Below are 26394 nucleotides of genomic sequence, written 5' to 3'. Positions count from 1 at the left end.
AGGGACAGTCTTGCTGCCCACAAACTCCCACATATCACAGTCCCAACACATAGCCTGCACGGTCATTTCTAGTTTTTATTTATCTATTTATTTATTGGTATTAATTTAATTCTAGAACTAATAGAAACATTTAAGGTCTAGATTATATTTAGTTGATGGATTTTAGCTTGATTTTAAATCAATTAGTAATTAATTATTCTGAATATTTGTTTATTTAACTATTGATTTATAATTTATAGTCTTCTTTTAGCTACCCTGAGGTCCGCACCTCTTTCCTCTTCATCGGAGCATCTCTTGTGCTGTCTCTGCCACCAATACCTGCTGTTGCTCAGTAGTGTCATAGAGTCATAGAGTGATACAGCACGGATAGAGGCCCTTCGGCCCATCGTGTCCACGCCGGCCATCAAGCCCTGTCTAATCTAATCCCATATTCCAGCATTTGGTCCGTAGCCTTGTATGCTATGGCATTTCAAGTGCTCATCCAAATGCTTCTTGAATGTTGTGAGGGTTCCTGCCTCCACAACCCTTTCAGGCAGTGAGTTCCAGACTCCAACCACCCTCTGGGTGAAAAAGTTCTTTCTCAAATCCCCTCTAAACCTCCCGCCTTTTACCTTGAATCTATGCCCCCTTGTTATAGAACCCTCAACGAAGGGAAAAAGCTCTTTAGTATCCATCCTATCTGTGCCCCTCATAATTTTGTACACCTCAATCATGTCCCCCCTCAGCCTCCTCTGCTCCAAGGAAAACAAACCCAATCTTCCCAGTCTCTCTTCATAGCTGAAGCGCTCCAGCCCTGGTAACATCCTGGTGAATCTCCTCTGCACCCTCTCCAAAGCGATCACATCCTTCCTGTAGAGCGGCGACCAGAACTGCACACAGTACTCCAGCTGTGGCCTAACCAGTGTTTTATACAGCTCCATCATAACCTCCTTGCTCTTATATTCTATGCCTCGGCTAATAAAGGCAAGTATCCCATATGCCTTCTTTACCACCTTATCTACCTGTTCCGCCGCCTTCAGGGATCTGTGAACTTGCACACCAAGATCCCTCTGACCCTCTGTCTTGCCTAGGGTCCTCCCATTCATTGTGTATTCCCTTGCCTTGTTAGTCCCTCCAAAGTGCATCACCTCGCACTTTTCCGGGTTAAATTCCATTTGCCACTGTTCCGCCCGTCTGACCAACCCATCTATATCGTCCTGCAGACTGAGGCTATCCTCCTCGCTATTTACCACCCTACCAATTTTTGTATCATCAGCAAACTTACTGATCATACCTTTTACATTCATATCCAAGTCATTAATGTAGACCACAAACAGCAAGGGACCCAGCACCGATCCCTGTGGTACCCCACTGGCCACAGGCTTCCAGTCACAAAAACAACCTTCGACCATCACCCTCTGCCTTCTGCCACTAATTTTTTTCCTTTAAGTACTTATCCAATTCCTTTTTGGAAGCCACGATTGAATCTGCTTCCACCACCCGTTCAGGCAGCGCATTCCAGATCATAACTACTCACTGCGTTAAAAAAGATTCTGCCACTTCTGCCACTAAGCCAGTTTTGTATCCAAAGTGCCAAGGCACCCTGGATTCCATGGGCTCGTACCTTCTTGACCAGTCTCCTGTGGGGGACTTTATCGAAGGCCTTACTGAAATCCATGTATACCACATCCACTGCGTTACCCTCATCCACACGCCTAGTCACCCCCTCAAAAAATTCAATCAAATTAGTCAGACATGATCTTCCCTTGACAAAGCCATGTTGACTATCCCTGATTAATCCTTGCTTCTCCAAGTGGAGACTAATTTTGTCCTTCAGAATTGTTTCCAATAATTTTCCTACCACTGATGTTAGGCTCACTGGCCTGTAGTTTCCCGGTTTTTCCCTACTCCCCTTCTTGAATAATGGTACTACATTAGCGGTTCTCCAGTCCTCTGGCACATCCCCTGTGGCCAGAGAGGTTCTGAATATATGTGTTAGAGCCCCCGCAATCTCCTCCTTTGCCTCACACAGTAGCCTGGGATACATTTCGTCCGGGCCTGGGGATTTATCCATTTTTAGGCCTGCTAAAACCGCCAATACCTCCTCCCGCTCGATGTTAATATGTTCGAGTATATCACAGTCCCCCTGCCGTATTTCCATGTCTACATCGTCCTTCTCCATAGTGAAAACAGATGCAAAAAATTCATTTAGAACCCCTCCTACATCTGCCGGCTCCACACACACATTGCCATTTTTGTCCCTAATGGGCCCTATTTTTTCCCTAGTTATCCTCTTACCCTTAATATACTTATAAAACATCTTCGGATTTTCCTTTATTTTGCTCGCCAGTGTTATTTCATGGCCCCTCCTTGATCTCCTAATTTCTTTTTTAAGTATCCCCCTGCACTTTTTGTACTCCTCTAGGGCTTTTGTATCTGCCAAAAGCCCTCCTTTTTTTCCTAATCCATTCTCGTATATCCCCTGACATCCAAGGTTCCCTGGAGTTCTTGGAACCACCCTTGACCTTTACGGGAACATGTTGCCATTGTATGTTCTCAATCTCCCTTCTGAAAGACTCCCATTGTTCCGATGCGGATTTTCCTACAAGCAGCTGATCCCAGTCCATTTTGGCCAGATCCTGCCTTATCCTATTAAAATCGGCCTTCCCCCAATTTAGAACCTTTATTTCCGGCCCCTCCCTGTCCTTTTCCATGACCACCTTAAATCTCACCGAATTATGGTCACTGTCACCAAAGTGCTCACCTACTAGCACTTCTTCCACTTGGCCGGCCACATTCCCTAGAATTAGGTCCAGTACCGCCCCCTCTCTTGTAGGACTTTCTACATGCTGGCTCAAAAAGCTCTCCTGGATGCACGTTAAGAATTTTGTACCCTCTAAGCCTTTTACACTCTGAGTATCCCAGTTAATGTTGGGGAAGTTGAAATCCCCCACTATTATTACCCTATTATTTGCACAATTTTCTGAGATTTGCCTACATATCTGTTCCTCTATCTCCCCCTGACTGTTTGGGGGCCTATAGTACACTCCCATCAAAGTGCTTGCCCCCTTTTTGTTTTTAAGCTCCACCCATATGGCCTCATTAGAGGAACCTGCTAATATATCATCCCTCCTTATGGCAGTAATTGATTCTTTAATTAATATTGCGACCCCCCCTCCTCTTATACCTCCCCCTCTGTCTCGCCTGAAGATTCTGTACCCCGGAATATTGAGCTGCCAGTCTTGCCCCTCCCTCAACCATGTCTCTGTAACAGCAACAATATCATACTCCCATGTGTTTATCAACACCTTCAGTTCATCCACTTTATTCGCAAGACTCCTTGCATTAAAATAGATGCCATCCAGCCTTGCCCTCACATATTTGCCCTGTCTTCCAAGCTGACTTGTTTTTTTCTCTATATTTGGCTGCACATCACCCCCTATTGTAGCTCCACTCTGTATCCCATCCCCCTGCCAAGTTAGTTTAAACCCCCCCCAACAGTGCTAGCAAACCTCCCCGCAAGGATATTTGTCCCGCTCTGGTTTAGGTGCAACCCGTCCGACTTGTACAAGTCCCACCTTCCCCAGAAGCAGGCCCAGTGATCCAGGAAACTGAAACCCTCCCTCCTGCACCAACTCTTTAGCCACGCATTCATCTGTTCTATCCTCCTATTTCTATACTCACTAGCCCGTGGCACTGGGAATAATCCAGAGATTACAACCTTTGAGGTCCTGCTCTTTAATCTGCTACCTAGCTCCCTAAATTCTTGATGCAGGACCTCATCTCCCTTCCTACCTATGTCATTGGTCCCAATGTGGACCACGACCTCTGCCTGCTCACCCTCCCCCTTGAGAATGCCCTGTCGCCGCTCAGTGACATCCATGACCCTGGCACCAGGGAGGCAACAAACCATCCTGGAGTCACGTTTACGGCCACAGAAACGCCTGTCTGTTCCCCTTACGATAGAATCCCCTACCACTATAGCTCTTCCACTCTTTTTCCTCCCAGCCTGTGCAGCAGAGCTACCCCTGGTGCCAGGAAGTTGGCTTCCTGGCACCAGGGGTAGTCAAGCTACATGATTGTGTGCGTTTGTTTAGGCTCATGAAGGGGTGCAAGTAACAGTCAAGTGACCCTGTTCAGAAAATATCCTATTCTCACAGTACCAGAGGGGTCACTGATTTCCAGCATTTGCTGCTCCAGCTTGGAGAGGTTAACAACACAAGACGACCATAAGACCATAAGAGATAGGAGCAGGAGTAGGCCATTCGACCCCTCGAGCCTGCTCCACCATTTAATGAGATCATGGCTGATCTGATTTTTACCTCAACTCCACTTTCCTGCCTTTTCCCCATATCCTTTGACTCCCTTGCTGATCAAAAATTTGTCTAACTCAGCCTTGAATGTATTCAATGACTCAGCCTCCACAGCTTTTTAGGGTAAAGAATTCCAAAGAATCATGACCCTCTGGGAGAAGAAATTCCTCCTCAATTCCGTCTTAAACGGGCGACCCCTTATTCTGAGACTACGCCCCCTAGTTTTAGATTCCTCCATGAGGGGTAACATCCTCTCAGCATCTACCCTATCGAGTCCCCTCAGAATCTTGTATGTTTCAATAAGATCTTCTCTCATTCTTCTAAGCTCCAATGAGTATAGACCCAACCTGTTCAATCTTTCCTCATAAGACAACCCTTCCATACCCGGAATCAACCTAGTGAACCTTCTCTGAACTGCCTCCAATGCAAGTATGTCCTTCCTTAAATAAGGGCATATTTCCTTAAAAAGAACGTAAGAAATAGGAGCAGGAGCAGGCCCCTGGAGCCTGCTCCACCATTCAATAAGATCATGGCTGATCTTCGACCTAAACTCCACTTTCCAGCCCTATCCCCATATCCCTTGATTCCCTTAGTGTCCAGAAATCTATCGGCCTCAGTCTTGAATACACTCAACGACTGAGCATCCAAAGCCATCTGGGGTAGAGAATTCCAAAGATTCACAACCCTCTGAGTGAAGAAATTTTTCCTGATATTGGCTGATTTTCTCCCGCTCTTGCTTCTCTCCCTTGTGCTGCAGAGGGTGAGAATTAATGAGTGTCTCCTGAAAAGGAGAGTGCAGATATGTGGGGCTTCTGCTTGTTGTGCAGATGCCGAGAGGGAGAAGAAGCAAGATGCAAGCAGGGTGAGGAAGTGTTGATTGGAAAGCACATGTATGGAGTGTGAAGTGAGGAAGGAGCTATAAGAGAAGTTGGTGATTTTGTAATGGTTAGTGAGTGAGAAGAGAATGCTGTTGGCAGCTACTGTGCACGGAGCAAGGAAGAGGTGAGTGTGTTTGTAATGAGAATGAGAAGTGGCTTAGGGTGGCCTTGTGCTGGGTGGTAAATACACTAGGTCCTTCTGAGAGCTAGAAACGCAGTAACTCCCATTCTCTCAATAACCCTGTAAGGAGCCAGTGGAGTCTCCTCCCCTTAAAAGGTCCCGTGGGAATTCTCAAGCAAGGGAAAGAGGTGACATACCCAGGTCCTGGTATGTTTTCCAGCACTGCTGCTGCACTCTGGCTGGAGTTGCTGCAGGAGTGCACTGGAAGGTTTAGAGATTTTCAGTCCCAATTTTTGAGAGGTCCTCTGTCTTTGTGATTCCCATTGACATTGTCTTGTTAGCATTTATTTTCATTCCATATTCCAACTTGCCTGATTTAGCATTTAATGCATCTCTTGTCATTTCTCTTTTGTATTTGAAATCAGTACTGTCTCATTGATGCACTTTAGGTTGTTTATCATTTTTCCATCGATCTTGAACCCAACTTCCAAGTCATCTGGACTGTCCCTCAGAGTGTATGATAATATATCGGGGTAGATCTTGACTTTGTGCGATTGTGTAAAAAGGGCGATAGGTAAACGGGTGATTGACTTCAATGGAAATAAAAATCGGGAGAGATGTAAAACGAGCTGCCAACTCGCTGTCACCCGTTATACACTATCGCACAAAGTCAAGATCTACACCATCCTGTCTTACTCCTCTTCTGATGTTTCTCCATTTTGTTAACTCATAATCTTCCATTACTGCTGCTTGTTGTTCCCAGTGAAGATTTCTAATGGGACTCATTTGCTTCTCATCAATTCCAACTCTTTGGAAGGTTTCTTGACTTTAGCTTATCTATCCATACTATTTTATATACTTTGATTAAGACAACCACGTGATATCAAGAAACGGCTGAGTGCACTGGATACAGCAAAGGCTATGGGCCCCGACAACATCCCAGCTGTAGTGCTGAAGACTTGTGCTCCAGAACTAGCTGCGCCTCTAGCCAAGCTGTTCCAGTACAGCGACAACACTGGCATCTACCCGACAATGTGGAAAATTGCCCAGGTATGTCCTGTCCACAAAAAGCAGGACAAATCCAATCCGGCCAATTACCGCCCCATCAGTCTACTCTCAATCATCAGCAAAGTGATGGAAGGTGTCATCGACAGTGCTATCAAGCGGCACTTACTCACCAATAACCTGCTCACCGATGCTCAGTTTGGGTTCCGCCAGGACCACTCGGCTCCAGACCTCATTACAGCGTTGGTCCAAACATGGACAAAAGAGCTGAATTCCAGAGGTGAGGTGAGAGTGACTGCCCTTGACATCAAGGCAGCATTTGACCAAGTGTGGCACCAAGGAGCCCGAGTAAAATTGAAGTCAATGGGAATCAGGGGGAAAACTCTCCAGTGGCTGGAGTCATACCTAGCACAAAGGAAGATGGTAGTGGTTGTTGGAGGCCAATCATCTCAGCCCCAGGACATTGCTGCAGGAGTTCCTCAGGGCAGTGTCCTAGGCCCAACCATCTTCAGCTGCTTCATCAATGACCTTCCCTCCATCATAAGGTCAGAAATGGGGATGTTCGCTGATGACTGCACAGTGTTCAGTTCCATTCGCAACCCCTCAAATAATGAAGCAGTCCGAGCCCGCATGCAGCAAGACCTGGACAACATCCAGGCTTGGGCTCATAAGTGGCAAGTAACATTCGCACCAGATAAGTGCCAGGCAATGACCATCTCCAACAAGAGAGAGTCTAACCACCTCCCCCTGACATTCAACGGCATTACCATCACCGAATCCCCCACCATCAACATCCTGGGGGTCACCATTGACCAGAAACTTAACTGGACCAGCCATATAAATACTGTGCCTACAAGAGCAGGTCAGAGGCTGGGTATTCTGCGGCGAATGACTCACCTCCTGACTCCCCAAAGCCTTTCCACCATCTACAAGGCACAAGTCAGGAGTGTGATGGAATACTCTCCACTTGCTTGGATGAGTGCAGTTCCAACAACACTCAAGAAGCTTGACACCATCCAAGATAAAGCAGCCCGCTTGATTGGCACCCCACCCACCACACTAAACATTCACTCCCTTCACCACTGGTGCACTGTGGCTGCAGTGTGTACCATCCACAGGATGCACTGCAGCAACTCGCCAAGGCTTCTTCGACAGCACCTCCCAAACCCGCGACCTCTACCACCTAGAAGGACAAGAGCAGCAGGCACATGGGAACAACACCACCTGCACGTTCCCCTCCAAGTCACACACCATCCCGACTTGGAAATATATCACCGTTCCTTCATTGTCGCTGGGTCAAAATCCTGGAACTCCCTTCCTAACAGCACTGTGGGAGAACCGTCACCACACGGACTGCAGCGGTTCAAGAAGGTGGCTCACCACCACCTTCTCGAGGGCAATTAGGGATGGGCAATAAATGCTGGCCTCGCCAGCGACGCCCACATCCCGTGAACGAATAAAAAAAAAACGCTTACCCACCTTCTTTCTAGACTGTAAGGCTTAAACATCTCTAATCTTTTCTTGAAACTCTTTACTCTTTGGGATCAGTCTTGTTTATTCTGTACCCTTTCTATGCCAGATATATTTTTTGTGGAACGATGGTCAAAACTGAACGTGGTATCCTAACTGGAATCTAACCAGTGCATCGTGAGACCTTAACATAACCTCTGTAGACTTAGAAAGCTAGATTTTTCTCATATTGCCCTTGGGCACAAAGGATCACCTGGGAGCAGCAAATAAAGGAAAATCAGGTGGGAAGAATCACACTTGTTTAATGGACCTCATCCAATTTTATGTTATTTTAAATTAATGGTTGGAAAATTGAGCAGACTCCCTAACGGATGTGTGAAGCTGCCAACCCATTTTTCCTGCATGTGCTGCACCCAGGAGAACCTTTACATGTAAGTGCAATAAGAGGAAAATCTGGGCCGTAGGCTATGATTTTCTGGCTCAGTGTTCTTGCTGCAAGTCAGGAGCTCTTATTGGGAAATTCTGCAACCCCAGCATGTGATTTTCTGACAATTAAAATGAATGGTTGGAAAATCACTAGCTCAATATGTGCTCCAGGTGTGCACCGGGAGAGCCAAAGTGAAAAATCCCAGCCACATTCTGTTGTTCTGGCTACACATCCCAGTATTCTATTAGCTTTTTAATTGCTTTGCCATATTGTCTGAATATGTGCACGCTGAGAAATAATTTCAATTAGATAGGATGGGAAGGACTAGGATCAATTACACAAGAGAAAAAACAGGTTAAATGTTAAGTGGTTCTTCTTCTGCCAGAGAATGGTAGATCTATGGAACAGGCTGCCGGCTTGTGCCATGGGTGCTGATTGTGTACATTCAACAGAGAGCTGGACCGGTTCCTGGCTGGGGCTGAGATTGCATCATACGAGAAGTAAGTACCAAATAATATGAGTCACAGTCAATGTGGTCTCGTGGACTAGTTTTGATCACCGAGAGCAATCGGAGAGGAATTTTCCAGATTTTCTTTTCATCCCCCTTAGGGTTTTGATCTTGGTTTTTGCCTCTTCCAGGACACTACATGGCCCCTCTGGGGTAAGGAGTCTCTTGGTGTGATGCATAGGGCATCACAACTGTATGGGACAACCTAGGTGGATGAACTGGTCTTTTCCTGTCTGACATTTTCATCTGCGCCTGCTGACTGTAGAATTAACCTAAATTTCCTTTCTCTACTGCTCTCTTTATTTGTGTTTAGTCAGCAAATTTGACCAGCGTACTGTCAATTTTGGTATCTATAACTACTATGTCGATTAGAAACAATAAGAGTACAAGCGTTGACCTTGTAGGACTCCACTTGACGCTTTTCCTCAGTCTGACGTTGTACCTTTGATGAGTTTTCTCAGTTTCCTATTGTTTAACCATTTTTTTTATCCAATCCCATGTTTTACCTTTGCTTTTAGTTTAATTACATATTCCTTCATATAGGATTTTGACAAAAGCTTCTGAAATCTAAATGAACTCTATCATACAGAGTGCATCCAGCTATGTGTTGTGTCAGCATTGCTTGTTTGGTAGGACACTTACCTTTGAGTCAGAAGATTGTGAGTTCAAACTCCTCCAGGACTTGAGCACATAATAAAAGATGGCACTCCAGTGAAGTTCTGCATTATTTGAGGTGCTGTCTTTCAGATGAGCTATTAGAGCCAATTCCCCAATCACAGATGCACACTTGCATTCTGGGACCATTCAACTAGGCCTGAGGTACTGAATTCAGCAAGTACAAAATGTCCTACTTCATGGAGGCCTCACACAGACTCTGCAAATGCCCCTTTACACCCCTCAATCTTAGTCAAATATATTTGAAATCGCCCAGTGTCGAAATCAGCTTTTTTTTACCTATTCATCCTGTCAGTACTGTTCCCCCATTTAAAATGGATACTGCTGGGATTTTCTGCTCTGATCTTTAGAAGTCTGATTTTTAAAAGAATGAGTAATAGTTTAGCATAACTTTGAACATTTTCCTATTGTGGTTTTCACATGGCTGTATCTCGATTATCTTTTGCTGTATTACTTGCAGCTGGTGTTTGCGGCTCTATTTTTGTATTGCAAGATTACTTTTGCAGATACCTTTTCCCACAGCACTGTTGATGTCAACAGCTGCTTAGTTAACAGTAACCAGCTTTTACAATGAGAATTCCAATGGGCCTTCCAATTCTAAAGGCTAATACAAAATATGGTGATTTATTTTCAAAAGAGTCATAGTAAGTAGTTGTGGCGGGTTGATAGGCTTGTATGGTAGTAGAAGCAGAATTGTTTAGCAATGGGCCCCGATCTTAACTCCGGGAGGGTTTTAGGTGGGTGGGTAACTATGTAAGTTAAAAACTCACCCACTGCTCCAGAAAAGAGGCTCGTGCTGTTTTAACTGCCAAGCCTCATTTAAATCCTGCTGGCCAACTTCCCACTTGTTCTGGGTGGGAAGCGGTGTAAAATTGCACAGCTCGGAAGCCTCCCGTCGACACCAGGTAGGTGGCGGGATCCTCATACTGGACCTATATTTTATGGGGTCCAATGTATTTTGCTTAAGACCACAGGATTGTTCATGCAGTGACACATTTACAGAGTTAAGGAAAAGGCTTGTCAATCAATGACAGATACAGTAGTCACCTCGGATACACAATGCCATCGACCATTTTCTTTTTACTCTCTTCCTTCTCCAACTCTGCCAAGACTTCACATTGCCCCTTTATTTCATTTTTCTTGGGATGTGGGCAACACTGGCAAGCCAGTATTTTTTGCCCATCCATAGTAGAGCATAAAGAGTCAACAACACAGTGTGGGTATAGGTGGCAGATTCTCTTCCCTAAAGGACATCAGTGAACAAGTTTTACAAATCTGTGGTGGGACTTGAACCCGTCCCAGGTCCAACTGGAAGATAGAACTGATTTCCACTTGGTTTCCTGACCTCTACCGTCCCACTGACGCCCCAAATCGAGGCAGTGACAAAATGTGAGTCAGTCCCATTATCTCTCACAGCATGTATGTACCGCGGTGAACTTTTGTCAACAACTTGTGACTCAGTTGACGTCAAAATGTGCTTCTCATTAAACTCTTCGCTTTCAATAAACATTCCAAAGCACAATAGCCTGGAAATGGAAATGACCAATAATGCGAGCTGAGTGCCTCTGCTGTTTTAATAGGGGTGTTAACTCGTGTACTTTAAACAGATTAATAGCTCTATTAAATAGTGGAGAGAGGAATTTGATATGTAAGTGTTAAACGTTTGTATGATAACATCGCCAACAACAAGTTGTAACCTAAATAAGCTACAGACTGGTTACTTGTATAAACTGTGAAGAACAAAGCAGATGACGTCTTTCAGCTGACAGTGGCAAACGGTAGCTTCACTGGTGATTTACAGCTGTACTGCTGGTGCTTTGTTTTATGTATCGTAAATTTGATCAATTGCAGCTGTTTATAAAGCACTGTGTACCTTTTGTATTTTGCATGTTTAATTTGATCTGTCATGAAATTCATACCATTAATGTTTCCACAAAAATACATTTCTTACGAAATGGAATCGTAAGTGCAATTTAAAGAAAGAATGTACTTGCATTTATGTAGCGCCTTTCACATCCTCAGGACGTCCGAAAGCACTTTATAGCCGATTAATTGCTTTTGAAGTGTAGTGGTTGTTTTGTAGCAGCCAATTTTGCACGCAGCAAGGTCCCACAAACATGAATGACCAGTTAATCTGTTTTTGGTGGTATTGGTTGAGGGGTATGTGTTGGCCGGGACACTGGGAGAACTCCTTTGATCTTCTTGAAATGTAATGCATGGAATCTTTTACATCTAACTGCGAAGGCAGATGGGGCTTCGGTTATACATATCTTCCAAAAGTTCCTTTTCTAGATTTGATTTCATTTTAGGATAATAAACTATAATATCCCATAAGAAGTGAGGCTTAATTTGTGTATACTAATCTTCTCACTGATAATAAGAAACTATTGGTAGAGAACACGTTCATACAATCTGTGTACCCATGCACCTTAGTGTAGCTGCAAGTACTCCATAAACTTTGCTAAACTATGTGGGTCAATACCACTTTCACTTTGAATTTTATAGCGTGGTTCTAATATTGTAACATCAAATTTAAGGGTAGATTTTCTCTCCCGAGTGGTGTTTGAGCGGTCAGCTGGAAGTGCACAGCTGCAGAACGCCTGTTAGTCCCGAAAGGAAACCCGGTCCACTTTGAGGGTCTAAGCTTCATTGCTTATGGTCGACGGGCTGCGAGCAGACAACCAGCGCCCTGGGAACAGCCCACCGACTCCAGGTCGCTGCAACATCAGGTGGCCCGACCGACCTCCGGGCTGCGAGAAGGTAGATGCGGGGAGGGTGTCCGTTCTCGGGCGAGGCTGGGACCTGGTACAACAGCAGCCCAGGTTGTTTTTGCGGAGCCCGGAAAAGCACTCCCGTTCGTCCCGGCCCCACAGAAATCTGTGTGTCCCTTTATATTGTGCTTCCAGAGGCCTTCTGAAATCAATCCTGCTAGATTTTACTCAGCAAGTTTGGCATTGGAGCTAAACTTCAAATTTTTCAAGTTAAAACCGCACAGGCCCTAATCACATCAAAGGATCCCAATTTGCATGTATTCACCAGGAACCCACCTGCTTCCGGCATGCACCGCAGCCACCAAAAAAAGTGCACGGTTAAAGTGGTAGCTGGCGGAAATCAAGCAGTAAGTTTTCGGAGGCAATTTTAACTGTGTGGCCGCTCCATTCCCGACAGGCAAATTCCATTTATGTTGAACATCCAATGTTGCATGGTGAGCTAGTTGACGATTGAAGACATTGCTTCTGGTCCTATAGCGAAGCCTGGTTTGAGTTGCTGTTCCATTTATGTAATTTAGATTGATAACATCTGTGATAGTTTGGTGCTGCAACATCAGGAATTAACAAAAGATTGTTTCTAAAACACTACCATTGAAAAACATTAACTGCCATGGTTTGTGCAGATCTTAGTTATATTTCATTAATACTCTTTAAAATTCTCTAATTGCATCTCTACTAGTGTGACTGATATAAGGCAACATTAGATTGATTATCTTCCATAGTGTGAATGCACCCTCAAAAATCAGCTGGACCTTTGAGTTCAAGATTCATTGTCCTCAGAGATTTGGCTGGGATATTACGGCTTCCAATAACTATCTTTATATCTGTAGACTGATTAAACCTGACTCAGTAAAGATGCGAAGCAGTGGGTTAGACCACTGCCTCTCTTAAGTGTTCTTATCTCACCTGATATAACTCATTTTTGTAGGTTCTACTAGTCTTTGCTAAAGAGGACAGCCAGAGTGATGGCTTTTGGTGGGCATGTGATAAAGCTGGATACAAGTGCAACATCGCACGGACACCAGAGTCAGCACTGGAATACTTTCTGGATAAACATCATGAAATTATAATTATTGACAACAGACATGCCAGATACTTTGATGCAGAAGCAGTTTGCAGGTAATCCAACAGGTCTATTGGAAATGGATTTGTAGATTGTCAGACATGATGATGTTTTTGGTTCTTGGAATCCAATATTTCTGATTTGGATGTTGGAATTGGGGTAAATGGACTGGATTTGTAACCCTGAAGTGAGTCTAATTTGGCCAATTCCCTAATTTCCCTATTTTAGTCAAGTCGCAACATGCTTGATTTCGTTTGGTATCTAGTTTCCTGGCATTCTTGCAGTGATCTGTGTCCAACACCCTAGCAGTATCGCTGTGGTCTGAGTTAGATTGTCTTACAGTATGGTGAAAAATCCACAGCTCATTGCCTGTCTGCAGGTAGTCAGTACCTGATTCTCTGGTGGTCTAGCTGTGCATCCAATTTCCTCAATGTCTGCTTATGTCTGTCACATTCCTTTGTGGTCAAATTGCTGTTCAATTTAGACATTTTGCCCCAAACCATTTACAAGCCAAGCATATTTGAGCACGAGTTTTCAGGAGGAGTAGATACAGTATCCTATTTCCAGTGCTTCCAATAAGTATTTTTAATGTAATGTAGAAAATTCAATTGGACGATAGATTAGCATTTTATAATCACCTTGTGAATACAGTCCCTTTTTCTAAAGTCCCATTACTCTTAAATGGATGATCTTTCACTTAAGCCATGATTTTAACCTAACCTGTCCAGCAGGAACGGGACAGGTGCGGGTTGGACACCCATTTTAGACCCCACCAGATTTTTACACTCCAGTTAAGCCAATCCGCCGGGCGGGTTAGGTTAAATTCGATGCTTTCATTCTTAAATCTAATTTATTACTTTTCTGTGCTCAGTTCCCATATGATGTCATTTTTGAACACAAAATATTTATGAATGATTATTACGGAGGAGCAATTTAGACTTCAGATTCAGAAAGGTCCATTTTAACTCCTAGTGGGAAGCCAGCGGGAACGGTTGGCAATCCTGTGGAGGAACATGGGTCGGGTTTTTACTACTAGGCCTCATTTGAATGCCGCCGGTCAGCTGCTTGGCTGTTTCTGGCAGAAAGCGGCAGCTGGCTGGTGGTGAGGAAGAAAATTGGGTGGCCCAAAGGCTGTCCGCTGGCATCAGGAGGAGGCTGCTGGCAGCAAGTTAAGTTCAGGGGAGGGGGTGTTGCGAGGGTCTCACAGCTGGGGTGAGGAGGAGCCTGGGGCAGCAGAGGCCCGGATTTTCCTTGTGGGGCCTAGAGGAACACTCCTGCTCCTCCTGGCCCCAATAAGGAAAGTTTTTGAACTTACCATCAATGGCGCCTCACTCAGGAGCAGGGTAAAATTGCATTGGGGTCCCATGTACATCACGGGACCTGGACTTGCATTTATGAATGAGGTTCCCATTGGAGTGCACAGATTGGGAAATGGAGCCGCTCCATATGAACTGCACCCTCGCTCCTTTCCCACCAATCGGGGAGAGTCAAATCGACCCTCAAGGGTCTGAATTTCAGGTTTCCTGAATTTGACACTCAAGATTCATGGTAAGTAGAGACACTGCTGCTGGATTGCCAGGGGTCAGAAGTGTGCTTAGACTAGTCTACCAGGGAATGGATGCACATCAATACTAGACCATAAGCATTGAACAAAAAATAAAGACATTTTATATTGTGCCTAATCACACATCGGAGAAACATCTCAAAATGCTTCACATATGATGAATTAGTTTGAAATACAGGGTCTGCAGCTGTGTAGGCAAACATGGCAGTTATTTTTCACATAGCAATGTCCTACAAAGAGCAATGAAATGAAAGGTCATCTGGTTTTGAGGCGGGAATGTTGGTCAGCACACCAGGAGAACTCTCTGTTCTTCTTCAAATAGTATCTTGGTATCTTATAACGTCTACCTGAATCACTGGAGTAGGTAGACACATCCTTATTTTAAAGAGTCATCCAAAGAACTGTAGCTCTGACAATGCAGCACTCCCTCAATACTGGAGTATCAGTCTAGATTATCTGCTCAGGTCCTGAAATGGGTTTGAACCTACAATCCTTGGGCTCAGAGGCAAGAGTGTAAGCTGGCACTTATGTATGCTTGTACATAGGATTTGTAGTGGCATTAGATTATTCAGTATTGAAATGACACCACCAACGAATGGCCATATACTGGCATTAAAGTATCAGGATTGGATGCATACTGCCACAATTCCATCAAGGATCGGAGATGCACAGGCACCAAACCATCAGAAATTGAATGCATACAAACTCTATTCAATCCTTTAAGGACCTCTGGTTAGGTGGCACAAGATCTGGAACAACTGGACGGAGCCATTTGTTGATGAATTTCAATCGGGGTCCTCAAACCGGCGTTAGGACGACAGCTGTTTCAGGCAGGTGCCCTGCACACCTAAAAGTCGTCGGCTTCCAATTTAGCAGCCGGCTTACTTCCGTGGGGTGGAGGAGATCTCAACCCAAAATTTGTCCCCCTATCTTTAATATTTCTCCCCCTTTATTTACTTTATTTCAGAACTGGTGGGCGGTCGGGCACTGCTTCCTCTCAGTGGGCTTTCAATCTCCACAAATTTACTCTATTGATCACTTCAGAATGAGAGTTAAAGAACATATCGTATTCATTTTATTATGAAATGTTTTACTGTAAGTTAAAAAAGGAAGAGAAATGCACTTTATAAATGTTTGACTGCTTTTCTCTCCTTAGGTCAATTCGAGCCACAAACCCTGGAAAAAACACGGTGATACTGGTTGTTGTTCCCCAGATGTAAGTACCTCATATTTCAATATATCACTGCATATCACTCAATAAAACTGCAATGGATGGAGTCAACCAAATCAGGAATTTTCCCTATGGAATACTGCTAAGAAAATGATTGAGCAAGCTCCACGTTCAAAGTTTATAACAGGTGTGTATATTAACATTTATACTGCATACTGCAGTCTCAGACTGGTAGCTGCAGTATGGGTTTCAGCCAGATAGTATCCACCTACACTGCTTGGTTAAAATTTCAATCCCTGGGCTCAGGAGAGAGCTCCATTATGTTTATAACCATGCACACGCAGAGTTAGCTCCCATTAGTTCAAATTTATGAAGCCAAAGTTCCTGGGGAGGACATAAAACGAGCGGATCACACACAGGGAGGAAGGAATTGGGGTGCAATCTGCGGCCCAAGAATCCAATCAGGACAGATGGACGAGATATTTTTGTTAAGTAAGGGTATCAAGGGATTATATAGCATCCGGCTACACTTCCAGTGGCAGAGCGAGTCTCTAAGAATTTCAGCCCATAAATGTTTAGAGATTCCAAAGTGTTTGCACCATCTAAATGTGTGAGTCAACTCCAGGGTTTATATATAAGAATATAAGATAAGAAAACCCAGAGCGAGAAAAGGCCATTCAGCCCATCCAGCCTGTTCCATCCAGAGCCCATGGATGATTATTCCACCATGAACTTCCCTCTCGCACCACCCACTGATCCCCCAATTTAAGGAGCACTAATCTCCTTCCTCAAACACCCCCGAAAAAAGAATGTTGCCAAATATCCCTATCATCCTCAATTTTGCTTCTCAAGAGAGATCGACCCCAGCTCTTTTTTAAAGATGAAATGAATACACAAACTGCTGGAAATATACTGGTCCATCAGCATTTGTAAAGAGAAAAGACAGGCTAAAATTTCAAGTATAGCCCCTGGTCAGAATCCAGACTATACCCGAAATGTTGACCTGTTCATTCTCTTTACAGATGCACATAGACATACCTGTTGTGTATTTCCACCGTTTTCTGTTTTTATTTCAGATTTCCAGCATTTGCAGTTATTTTTGTTTTTCCTTTTTAAGTGTGTCAAATGTTCCCAAATTAAGGATCTTCTTTGAGAATCAGGTCCACATGTCCAAACTCCAATCTTGCTCAAGGTTCACAGCAACCATAAATTAGTAGTTTAAAAGCATCCTTAGTTTTCTTTATAAAGGGATGATGATCTCTTCTGAAATTTCATTGGGAAAGCTTCCTTTTGGGCCTGGTAAACACACAATGAAATTGAGATTGAAAAACATCTCTATGTTGCACTATGTCATTGTGTAACTCATGCAAATTGTCATTGAGCAACCTATTTATCACCTGTGTGGTAGTGACCCTCTGTTTGAGATGATTTTCCATTTTTAAGTGTTAATAGAATTTAGCAATTGGGTTCATTCCAATGTGCGTGTGTCATAGTTCATGAGAAAATGGCAGGGAAATGGCTGCCGCCCCTTGGAGACCCAAGGCCCACCTGTTGTGATTTTCAGCCAGATCTGTAAATGGACGCCCAGAATTCCCACCCCAGAGAGGTGAGAGGCAACTTGCATTTGCAAATCAGATCCTACACCAATTGCAGGAGCCTGTTTGCAATTTTCAAGTACAAGTGCGCACAGAGTGCATGCTGCACATGCTCCACCTGGTGCTGATTGACCTAACCTGTGGTCCTACTGGATAACTCCCCTCCCATGCACCCCCCACCCCACACACACACACACACCTTTTACTGCAGGCAAAAGCTCAAAATCGCCCCCACTAGTTCTGTGGTTTATGAAACAGCACCAGACGGAACACTTTATTCAGAGGGAACAGTCATATGTGAACTTTACTTTCTGTTTCTTCCTGCAGGTCTAACGATCAAGAGGAGAGTTCAGTTTTGCCGCTCCTCAATGCAGGTTTCAACAGGGTATGAAATTCTATATTATTTGTATTCCATAAATCATTTCATAGTTGCAGCGGTTTGACGTAGCTACTGCAGACATTTACAGATGTTTATTCTTTGATTTAGGTGCACCTGGATTAGTAGTGCACAAAACGCAACTCTAGCCCAGCTTCCTTCTCACATCTGCATCTGCATCTGTACAATGTTCACAGCACATCTTTTGTTTGTTCAATTTAAATTGATGTATAAAGACATGAATGACATAGCCCTTGTTATTCCCACTAACAGTAGAGCTGAAGGACATGGACAAGCAAATTGTGGATTATTGTAAATTATCCTTTTTGAAATGTTACACGTTTTGAAAATGCAAAAAAAGCTCAATTAAATGATTTATATTTTTTTAATGTTTATTTTTGTTGACATTGATCGTTCCAAGAAAATTATCACAGCTCCCTGACTGCAGGAAAGTAGTTGTTTTAAACATCTGTTTTCGTGCATATACGAACTACAGAATCACTCCTTAGCCTGAGGCATGAAGAAATTACTTCAGGGTTCAAATACAAGAAGATGCAAATGAGCCACCATAGGCATCAAATACAAAGGCGCATTAAGGACGCCGGCTATTTCGGGCAGTTCAGGCGGCTGTTTGCACCTCGTTAAACTGCGATTTCTTTACAATCCCATTTATTCCCTATTACCCTGCTTCTCAGATGACTGTTTTATTGTTAGAAATTGATGATTTTCTTTGTAACTGGAATGTGTAATTGTATAAATGTAATTGATTGTTTCATGTTAGGAGATGAAAGGGAAACTGTGCAAATAATGTTCAAAATAGAATCCAGCTAGACGGTGGCTCTTTTAGGTATCAAAATCAAAACAGAGAAATAAGATTTTAAGGTACACCGTCACCGCCATCCTCACTGTCCATTCTATATCCTCCCCAAATGTGCAATTTCTAACTAATGTTATGGGATGTCTTGTCCCACTCTGTTGCCCGCCACCTCCAACATCACGGGCATCGGGTTACACCGGCCACCGCATATAGCGGGCAAATTGTGTTGATACCAATGCGCCCGCTATAAGCGGTGTGGACTGTGTTGCATCCTTTTAAGTCTGCAACCCTGTCACTTCTTGTTTCCCCTCTGTGTTTTAAAATTAAAGTCTAAGGGTAAAATAAAATATGTTTACTTTAGTTTAAAATGAATCATTGCCTGCAGTATTAAGAAAGTAACCTACTGTGAAATAATGACCCAACAAATAAGTTGTTATTATAACAGATTCTTTACTGCCATAGCCTAGCCAGTATTTGCATAATATATATTCCTGCAATCTACAGGCGTTTAAAGCCCAAGCTTGGAATCACCGAACAACCATTTCTAGATTCATCCCTTTTCAACTTGGTTTCCTTCATGATGGGCCTTGCCCCTTCACCTGGGTTCTTGCAAATGTTTGTTGTTCCACAACTACCAATTTTTGCTTAAAGAAGAAATATCAACATTAATATTTCTTTGGAAAAACAAGAATTATATATTATCTCTAATATTTGTGATATTTTGTGCCTATATTTGTTGTTACTTTCAAAAAATTTATTCTTGTTTGAACAGAGTGACATGCCTCATTCAAGCCAGCTTTAACAAAAGTCACCCTGGGGCAAAGCAAATGCAGAAATTTCCCATTTGTCCCACTCAGCAATCTTTTTCAATTTCTCCCTCTTCAAGACTAATGATCTTTAGCTAATATTTCAACATTCTGTAGTTCAGTGTGGCCCTCCAGAGGATGAATTTGATTTCTGCAGAACACATAATATTTGCTGTATCCCCCAACACAGGTTTAGTAAACTTAATTAATTTTCATAGAATCATAGAATCATAGAAGTTACAACATGGAAACAGGCCCTTCGGCCCAACATGTCCATGTCGCCCAGTTTATACCACTAAGCTAGTCCCAATTGCCTGCACTTGGCCCATATCCCTCTATACCCATCTTACCCATGTAACTGTCCAAATGCTTTTTAAAAGACAAAATTGTACCCGCCTCCACTACTGCCTCTGGCAGCTCGTTCCAGACACTCACCACCCTTTGAGTGAAAAAATTGCCCCTCTGGACCATTTTGTATCTCTCCCCTCTCACCTTAAATCTATGCCCCCCTCGTTATAGACTCCCCTACCTTTGGGAAAAGATTTTGACTATCAACCTTATCTATGCCCCTCATTATTTTATAGACTTCTATAAGATCACTCCTTAACCTCCTACTCTCCAGGGAAAAAAGTCCCAGTCTGTCTAACCTCTCCCTGTAAGTCAAACCATCAAGTCCCGGTAGCATCCTAGTAAATCTTTTCTGCACTCTTTCTAGTTTAATAATATCCTTTCTATAATAGGGTGACCAGAACTGTACACAGTACTCCAAGTGTGGCCTCACCAATGCCCTGTACAACTTCAACAAGACATCCCAACTCCTGCATTCAATGTTCTGACCAATGAAACCAAGCATGCTGAATGCCTTCTTCACCACCCTATCCACCTGTGACTCCACTTTCAAGGAGCTATGAATCTGTACTCCCAGATCTCTTTGTTCTATAACTCTCCCCAACGCCCTACCATTAACGGAGTAGGTCCTGGCCCGATTCGATCTACCAAAATGCATCACCTCACATTTAATTTTGTCAAATATAAACTAGCCCAAAAATTCTGTTAATCATAGATGCAGCAAGAAACTTAAGTAATTCAAACACAAGCTTTCACGAGGGTTTAGCTGGTTAAGGCAGTGAATAGTTGAGTGCAATTTTATAAAATGACTGCTCTAAACTTTTTAACCTTTACTGGACTTATTGGTGAAAACCATTGAGCTCCCTCTAGAATTATGTTTTATTCCAAATTTTTCCAAATTTAATTTGAAAATATTTCTGATTTAACTGTAAGATTTTAGCTTGTTGTAAACTTTTATGAGATGTCGATGTAAAGATTGTACCAATTGTGTAAACAATAATGGTGACTGTTTTGTTACTAACGTGGAGAGGGAGAATGGAAAGGAGGGAAGATACCAGAATCTAATTTTTCAACTGTATCGCAAATATAACTCGTAAATATAGAGTAGAGATAATATACATTTCTAATGGAGGGCATTTAATGCACTAACTGATACCAAGTTGGGAATTTCATTCAACCAAGGAGGCAGGGCAAAGAAGAGGCACAAAGCCGATCCCTAGTACCAAAGGATTGAATTAGGAACAAAAATGGGAGAAACTCGGGCTCCTCGGTCTTGACATGGGTGACTGAAAGAGGATCTTATAAAAATATACAAGATAATGGGCCGAATCTTGCAGGAAAAATAACGGTGTGTTAACATTATTAATACACAAATCGGCCAGCAAGTTCAGAGGATGAAGAGATACACCATGAGTTACAAATCTCCAGAACTTGCTGGTTGATTTACGCCACTCCGCTGTTTGCTTTGCGCAAACGGCATCTCGTCCTCAGCCTCCCCGTTATTTTTAAGAACTTGCTGGATTTGCACATTAAGGGGGTGATTTTAAACCCCAAGAATGGGTGGGTTGGGGGCGGGTGGATGTTGAAAATAGTTGTTTTTTCGGGTTGCTACCGCAAAATTTTTGGACTTGGCATTCCCAGTGGGAAGCCTGTACTTTTCCGTGCCGACTTTAAACCGGGATGCGGTCGCGACCCAAAAAACAACTATTTTCAATGCCCACCCATCCCCAACTCACCCGTTCTTGGGGTTTAAAATCACCCCCTAATTGTCCATTAAACTCGCTGCAGAAAATTAGGGCTGATGGTTAAGAGTTAAGTACCCTTTTAATGACGTGATAATTGTTAATGCAATGCCAATCAACCTTCTCTGGCCTAGAATGGGAACAATTTAAACTGTTCAATCTCATTCCTGCATGTAGTAAATTCTTCTTAAAGATTTAAAAAATATCAAATTTTAATTTTTTTTTACTTTTCCTTTCTGTCTTTTTTTTTCTCTTTCTCTTAACCCAATGTTTCTTTCCATCTCTTTATTTCTCTTTCTGTACCTGATTTGAATCTACTATTCAAGAAAAATGTATTAAAACATTTAAAAGTTTATTTTGTTAACTCTGCCTATAGCAAAGCCAAGGTGTTCAACAGTCGTGCTGATTTTGTTTCTGACAGCCCCATGTAGGGTTTTTAAAAACTTATTGAAACAACAATGGTATTTCTCAATAAAATAAAGAGGAATTTTCCAGTAGTTACCCAGTAGAGCTTACTGAAAATAGTTGTTGACTTCCCTCCAATTTTCTCCTGTCTCCTGAAAATACAAATTCAGGCTGGGATATGTCGCTAGGCACCTTCTGATACCTTACCTAGAACTTCACACAGGCTAATTTATCAATTGGAGCATCACATCACACCCAATCCTGTTCCCACCTAACATCCCCGCATGTGCACTTCCTAGCAGGAGTCACTGGATAGTGATCCAAATCAGGAACCGTGGCTGATTTTTCCCACAGCTTTGAAATCTTCTTGGATAAAGGGTCTGATTTGAGCAATGGGAGGCCTTCAAAGAGGAGATAGTTTGGGTACAGACTAGACATGAGGGGGAAAGGAAGAGCATCCAAAGCTAGAGCTCCCTGGATAACTAAAGATGCAGAGATTAAATTGAAACAGAAAAAGGATACTTATGATAAATGTCAGGTTCATTATTCAGTAAAGAACCAAGCTAAATACAGAAATTACAGAGGAGAACTGAAAAAGGAAATAAGAGGGGCAAAGAGAGTGTAAGAGAATAGATTAGTAGGTAACATAAAAGAGAACCAAAAGTCTTTTATAAACATATAATTAGTAAAAGGGTAGTCAAAGGAAGGGTGGGGCCAATTAGGGACCAAAAAGAGATTTTCTTATGGAGGTAGAGGGTATGGCTGGGGTACTAAATGAGTACTTTACATCTGTCTTCACTAAAGAGGATGCGGCCAATATCACAGCAAAGGAGGAGGTAGTAGAGAAATTGGATAGAATAAAAATAAAGAGGAGATACTTAATAGGTTGGCAGCACTCAAAATAGAAAAGTCACTCGGTCCAGATGGGATGCATCCTAGGTTGCTGAGGGAAGTAAAGGTGGAAATTGCGGAGGTTCTGGCCACAATCTTCAAATCTTCCTTAGATATGGGAGTGGTGCTAGAGAACTGGAGGATAGCAAATGTTATACCCCTGTTCAAAAAAGGGGAGAGGGATAAACCCGGCAACTACAGGCCAGTCAGTCTATAGTTGGTTGTGGGGGAACTTTTAGAGTCAATAAACCGGGACAAAATTAGTTGGCACTTGGAAAAATATGGGTTAATAAATGAAAACCAACACGGATTTGTTAAAGACAAATCATGTTTGACTAACTTGATTGAGTTCTTTGATAAAGTAACAGAAAGGGTTGATGGGGTTATTGCGATTGATGTTGTGTATATGGGTTTTCAAAAAGTGTTTCACAAAGTATTACATAATAAACTTGTTAACAAAATCGAAGCCTATGGGATTAAAGGGGCAGTGGCTGTGTGGATATGAAATTGGCTAAGGGACAGAAAGCTGAGTGTAGTGGTGAAGGGTTGTTTTTCAGACTGGAGGGAAGTGTGCAGTGGTGAACCCCCAGGGATCGGTGTTGGGACCACTGCTCTTTTGATATATATAATGATCTGGACTTCGGTATACAGGGCATAATTTCGGAAATGTGTTAAACAGTGAGAAGGATAGTAACAGACTTCAGGAGGACATAGACTGGTGAAATGGGCAGGCACATGGCAGATGAAATTTAGCGCAGAGAAGTGTGAAGTGATTCATTTTGGTAGGAAGAACGAGGAGAGGCAATATAAACTAAATGGTACAATTTTAAAGGGGGTACAGGAACAGAGAGACTTGAGGGTGTATGTACACAAATCTTTGAAAGTGGGAGGACAAGTTGAAAAGTCTGTTAAAAAGGCATACAGGATCCGTGGCTTTACAAATAGAGACATAGATTACAGAAGGAAGGAAGTTACGCTAAACCTGTCTAAACACTGGTTAGGCTCCAGCTGGAGTATTGTGGCCAATAGTTCTCCTTAGAGCAGAGAAGGATGAGGTTAAGGTTAAGGGACGACTTGACAGAGGTGTTCAAAATCATGAAGGGTTTTGATAGGTAAATAAGGAGAAACTGTTTCCAGTGGCAGAAGGGTCGGTAACCATCTGGAATGCACTGCCTGAAAGGGTGGTTAATTGTAAACAATTTTACAACACCAAGTTATAGTCCAGCAATTTTATTTTAAATTCACAAGCTTTCGGAGGCTTCCTCCTTCGTCACCTGACGAAGGAGGAAGCCTCCAAAAGCTTGTGAATTTAAAATAAAATTGCTGGACTATAACTTGGTGTTGTAAAATTGTTTACAATTGTCAACCCCAGTCCATCACCGGCATCTCCACATCATGAAAGGGTGGTGGAAGCAGATTCAACAATAACTTTCAACGGGAATCGGATAAATACTTAAAGGGGAAAAATTTGCAGGGCTATGGGGAAAAAGCAGGGAAGTGGTATTAATTGGATAGCTCTTTCAAAGAGCCAGCACAGGCTCGATGGGCCGAATGGCCTTCTGTGCTGTATCATTCTATGATCTATTATTCTATATGTGATGTGTATGTAACACAATGTACATTCCATGAGGTTGAGTAAAGTATGTTTAAAATAATTACCAGTATTCATGTCTGGGTTAAACCGTGAGCACCGATTTTTGTCTTCAGCCGTATAATGCTGTGAACAAGGACAAGCTGCCACTCAATAAATCACTTTAACTGCTGATTGCCTATTGAATGCTACAATGTATAATGAAATTAATTGATATAGTCTGTCTTTATTATTAAGGAACTCACTTGTGTTTAATGATATGTCAAAGTGAATCACCAGGCTGTTAGGTTTCCAGTGTTTATCGGAATTTCTGTCTCTCCATTCATTAGAATGTCTGCACTCTGTGGATAAAAGGTTTGTTCAGTATTTATCTAAAATAATTGAGCCATTCAAACTAAATCCAATGCTGCTAACAAAACTGGCCCATGTTCCTTCGAGCAATCCTTGGGCCAGTTGAATCCTGACATCTGCCTGACCTGTTCTGGCCTTGTTCAGATTCATTACACATTTTCTTAGGGCTCACTCAGTACTGTGCCATTATGCTATTCTACTGATATTAAAACTGATAAATTGAGACCACTGCCTTTAAAAACAAATGGGATCAAAAATCCTCGTCAGTGCAGTGGAGTTGATATCCCATTCCACTGCTGACCTCCTGCTCTTGATCCCACTGGAGTATTTGGAGTCAGATTGGGTTCTTTTGATTAAAAAATTTCAACAGGCACCTGCTGAGAGGTTGGGGGCAGAAGGTGAAGGGCTGAATGTCTGCTCAGGAGTGGCACTGGCAGCTCCCCCCTCCCCAGCCCCACCCACCTCCGGCCAAGCAGCAGCTCTGCCTGTGACCAACCTCCTTGTAACAGGATCAATCAAATGAATTGCTGGAGTCATTTCCAGGGTCCTCCAGGTCGTGATCCCGGCCCGGAGATCGCAGTGGTTCCCAGTCTGGAGATCCCAGCGGATCTCAGCCCAGAGATCCCAGCGGATCCCATCTCATGAGCCCTTGTCTGAGCCACAGCAACCTTCCACCTCCCAAGAACATTCTGATATTCTTATGTACCTTTCCTGCCACACACCCCCCTCCTCCTGCATTAACAGTCAAGTCCAACATCTCTCCTAATCCTTCCACCCTCCAATTTACTATTTCCGCCTCCTGCCTCGCAATCTCCAATGTTGTATGTCCGCCTTCTGCTAATAATGTTGATGGCGGCATCCTATAAGACCGTAAGAGATGGGAGCAGGAGTAGGTCATTCAACCCCTCGAGCCTGCTCCGCCATTCAATGAGATCATGGTTGATCTGATTTTTACCTCAAATCCACTTTCCCGCCTTTTCCCCATATCCTTTGACTCCCTTGCTGATCAAAAATTTGTATAACTCAGCCTCGAAGGGTATTCAATGACTCAGCCTCCACAGCTTTTTGGGGTAAAGAATTCCAAAGATTCACGACCCTCTGGGAGAAGAAATTCCTCCTCATTTCTGTCTTAAACGGGTGACCCCTTATTAGAGTGAGAATTTGCAATGTGACTTAACCTCCTCCAGTTCTTGCAGTCTCCCTTCTGTTGCGTGCCAGCTTGTCCTGCAAGAAGAATGGGAGCGGGTTAGTGTTGGCCCTGTAAAAGGGTTGTGAAGATGTGTGAGGCAGCTCAGCGTAGTGCACATGCTGAGAGGAAGAGGCAGCAAGTGTGTGCAAGAGAGGGAAGTCTTTGGATGTAAGAAAGTGCAATATACAGTGTGAAGTATCAGAGAACGTAACAGAAATGTGTCATTTATCTGTCTCCAAACAAAATGAAAGCAGAATGTTGTTTGTGCCAATTCTGAGGGCCATAGCAGGTGTTGAGTGTCTGGAGGTATTTTTCAACTTCACCACCTGGGCAGTAAC

General features: G+C 43.1%; 1 protein-coding gene across 1 annotated transcript in view; it reads left to right on the top strand.

Annotated features, from left to right (window-relative positions):
* pde8b (phosphodiesterase 8B) overlaps positions 1 to 26394 on the top strand; it is a 190736-nt gene that overhangs the window by 99593 nt on the left and 64749 nt on the right. Inside the window, exons 3-5 of the mRNA XM_067982683.1 lie at positions 13076 to 13266; positions 15931 to 15990; positions 17868 to 17925. Coding sequence (XP_067838784.1) covers positions 13076 to 13266; positions 15931 to 15990; positions 17868 to 17925 — 309 coding nt within the window. The remainder of the gene's footprint in view (positions 1 to 13075; positions 13267 to 15930; positions 15991 to 17867; positions 17926 to 26394) is intronic.

Source organism: Heptranchias perlo, chromosome 4, assembly GCF_035084215.1.
Source record: "Heptranchias perlo isolate sHepPer1 chromosome 4, sHepPer1.hap1, whole genome shotgun sequence".
Classification (NCBI taxonomy): Eukaryota; Metazoa; Chordata; class Chondrichthyes; order Hexanchiformes; family Hexanchidae; genus Heptranchias; species Heptranchias perlo.
This window is presented reverse-complemented; position numbering and strand designations above follow the sequence as displayed.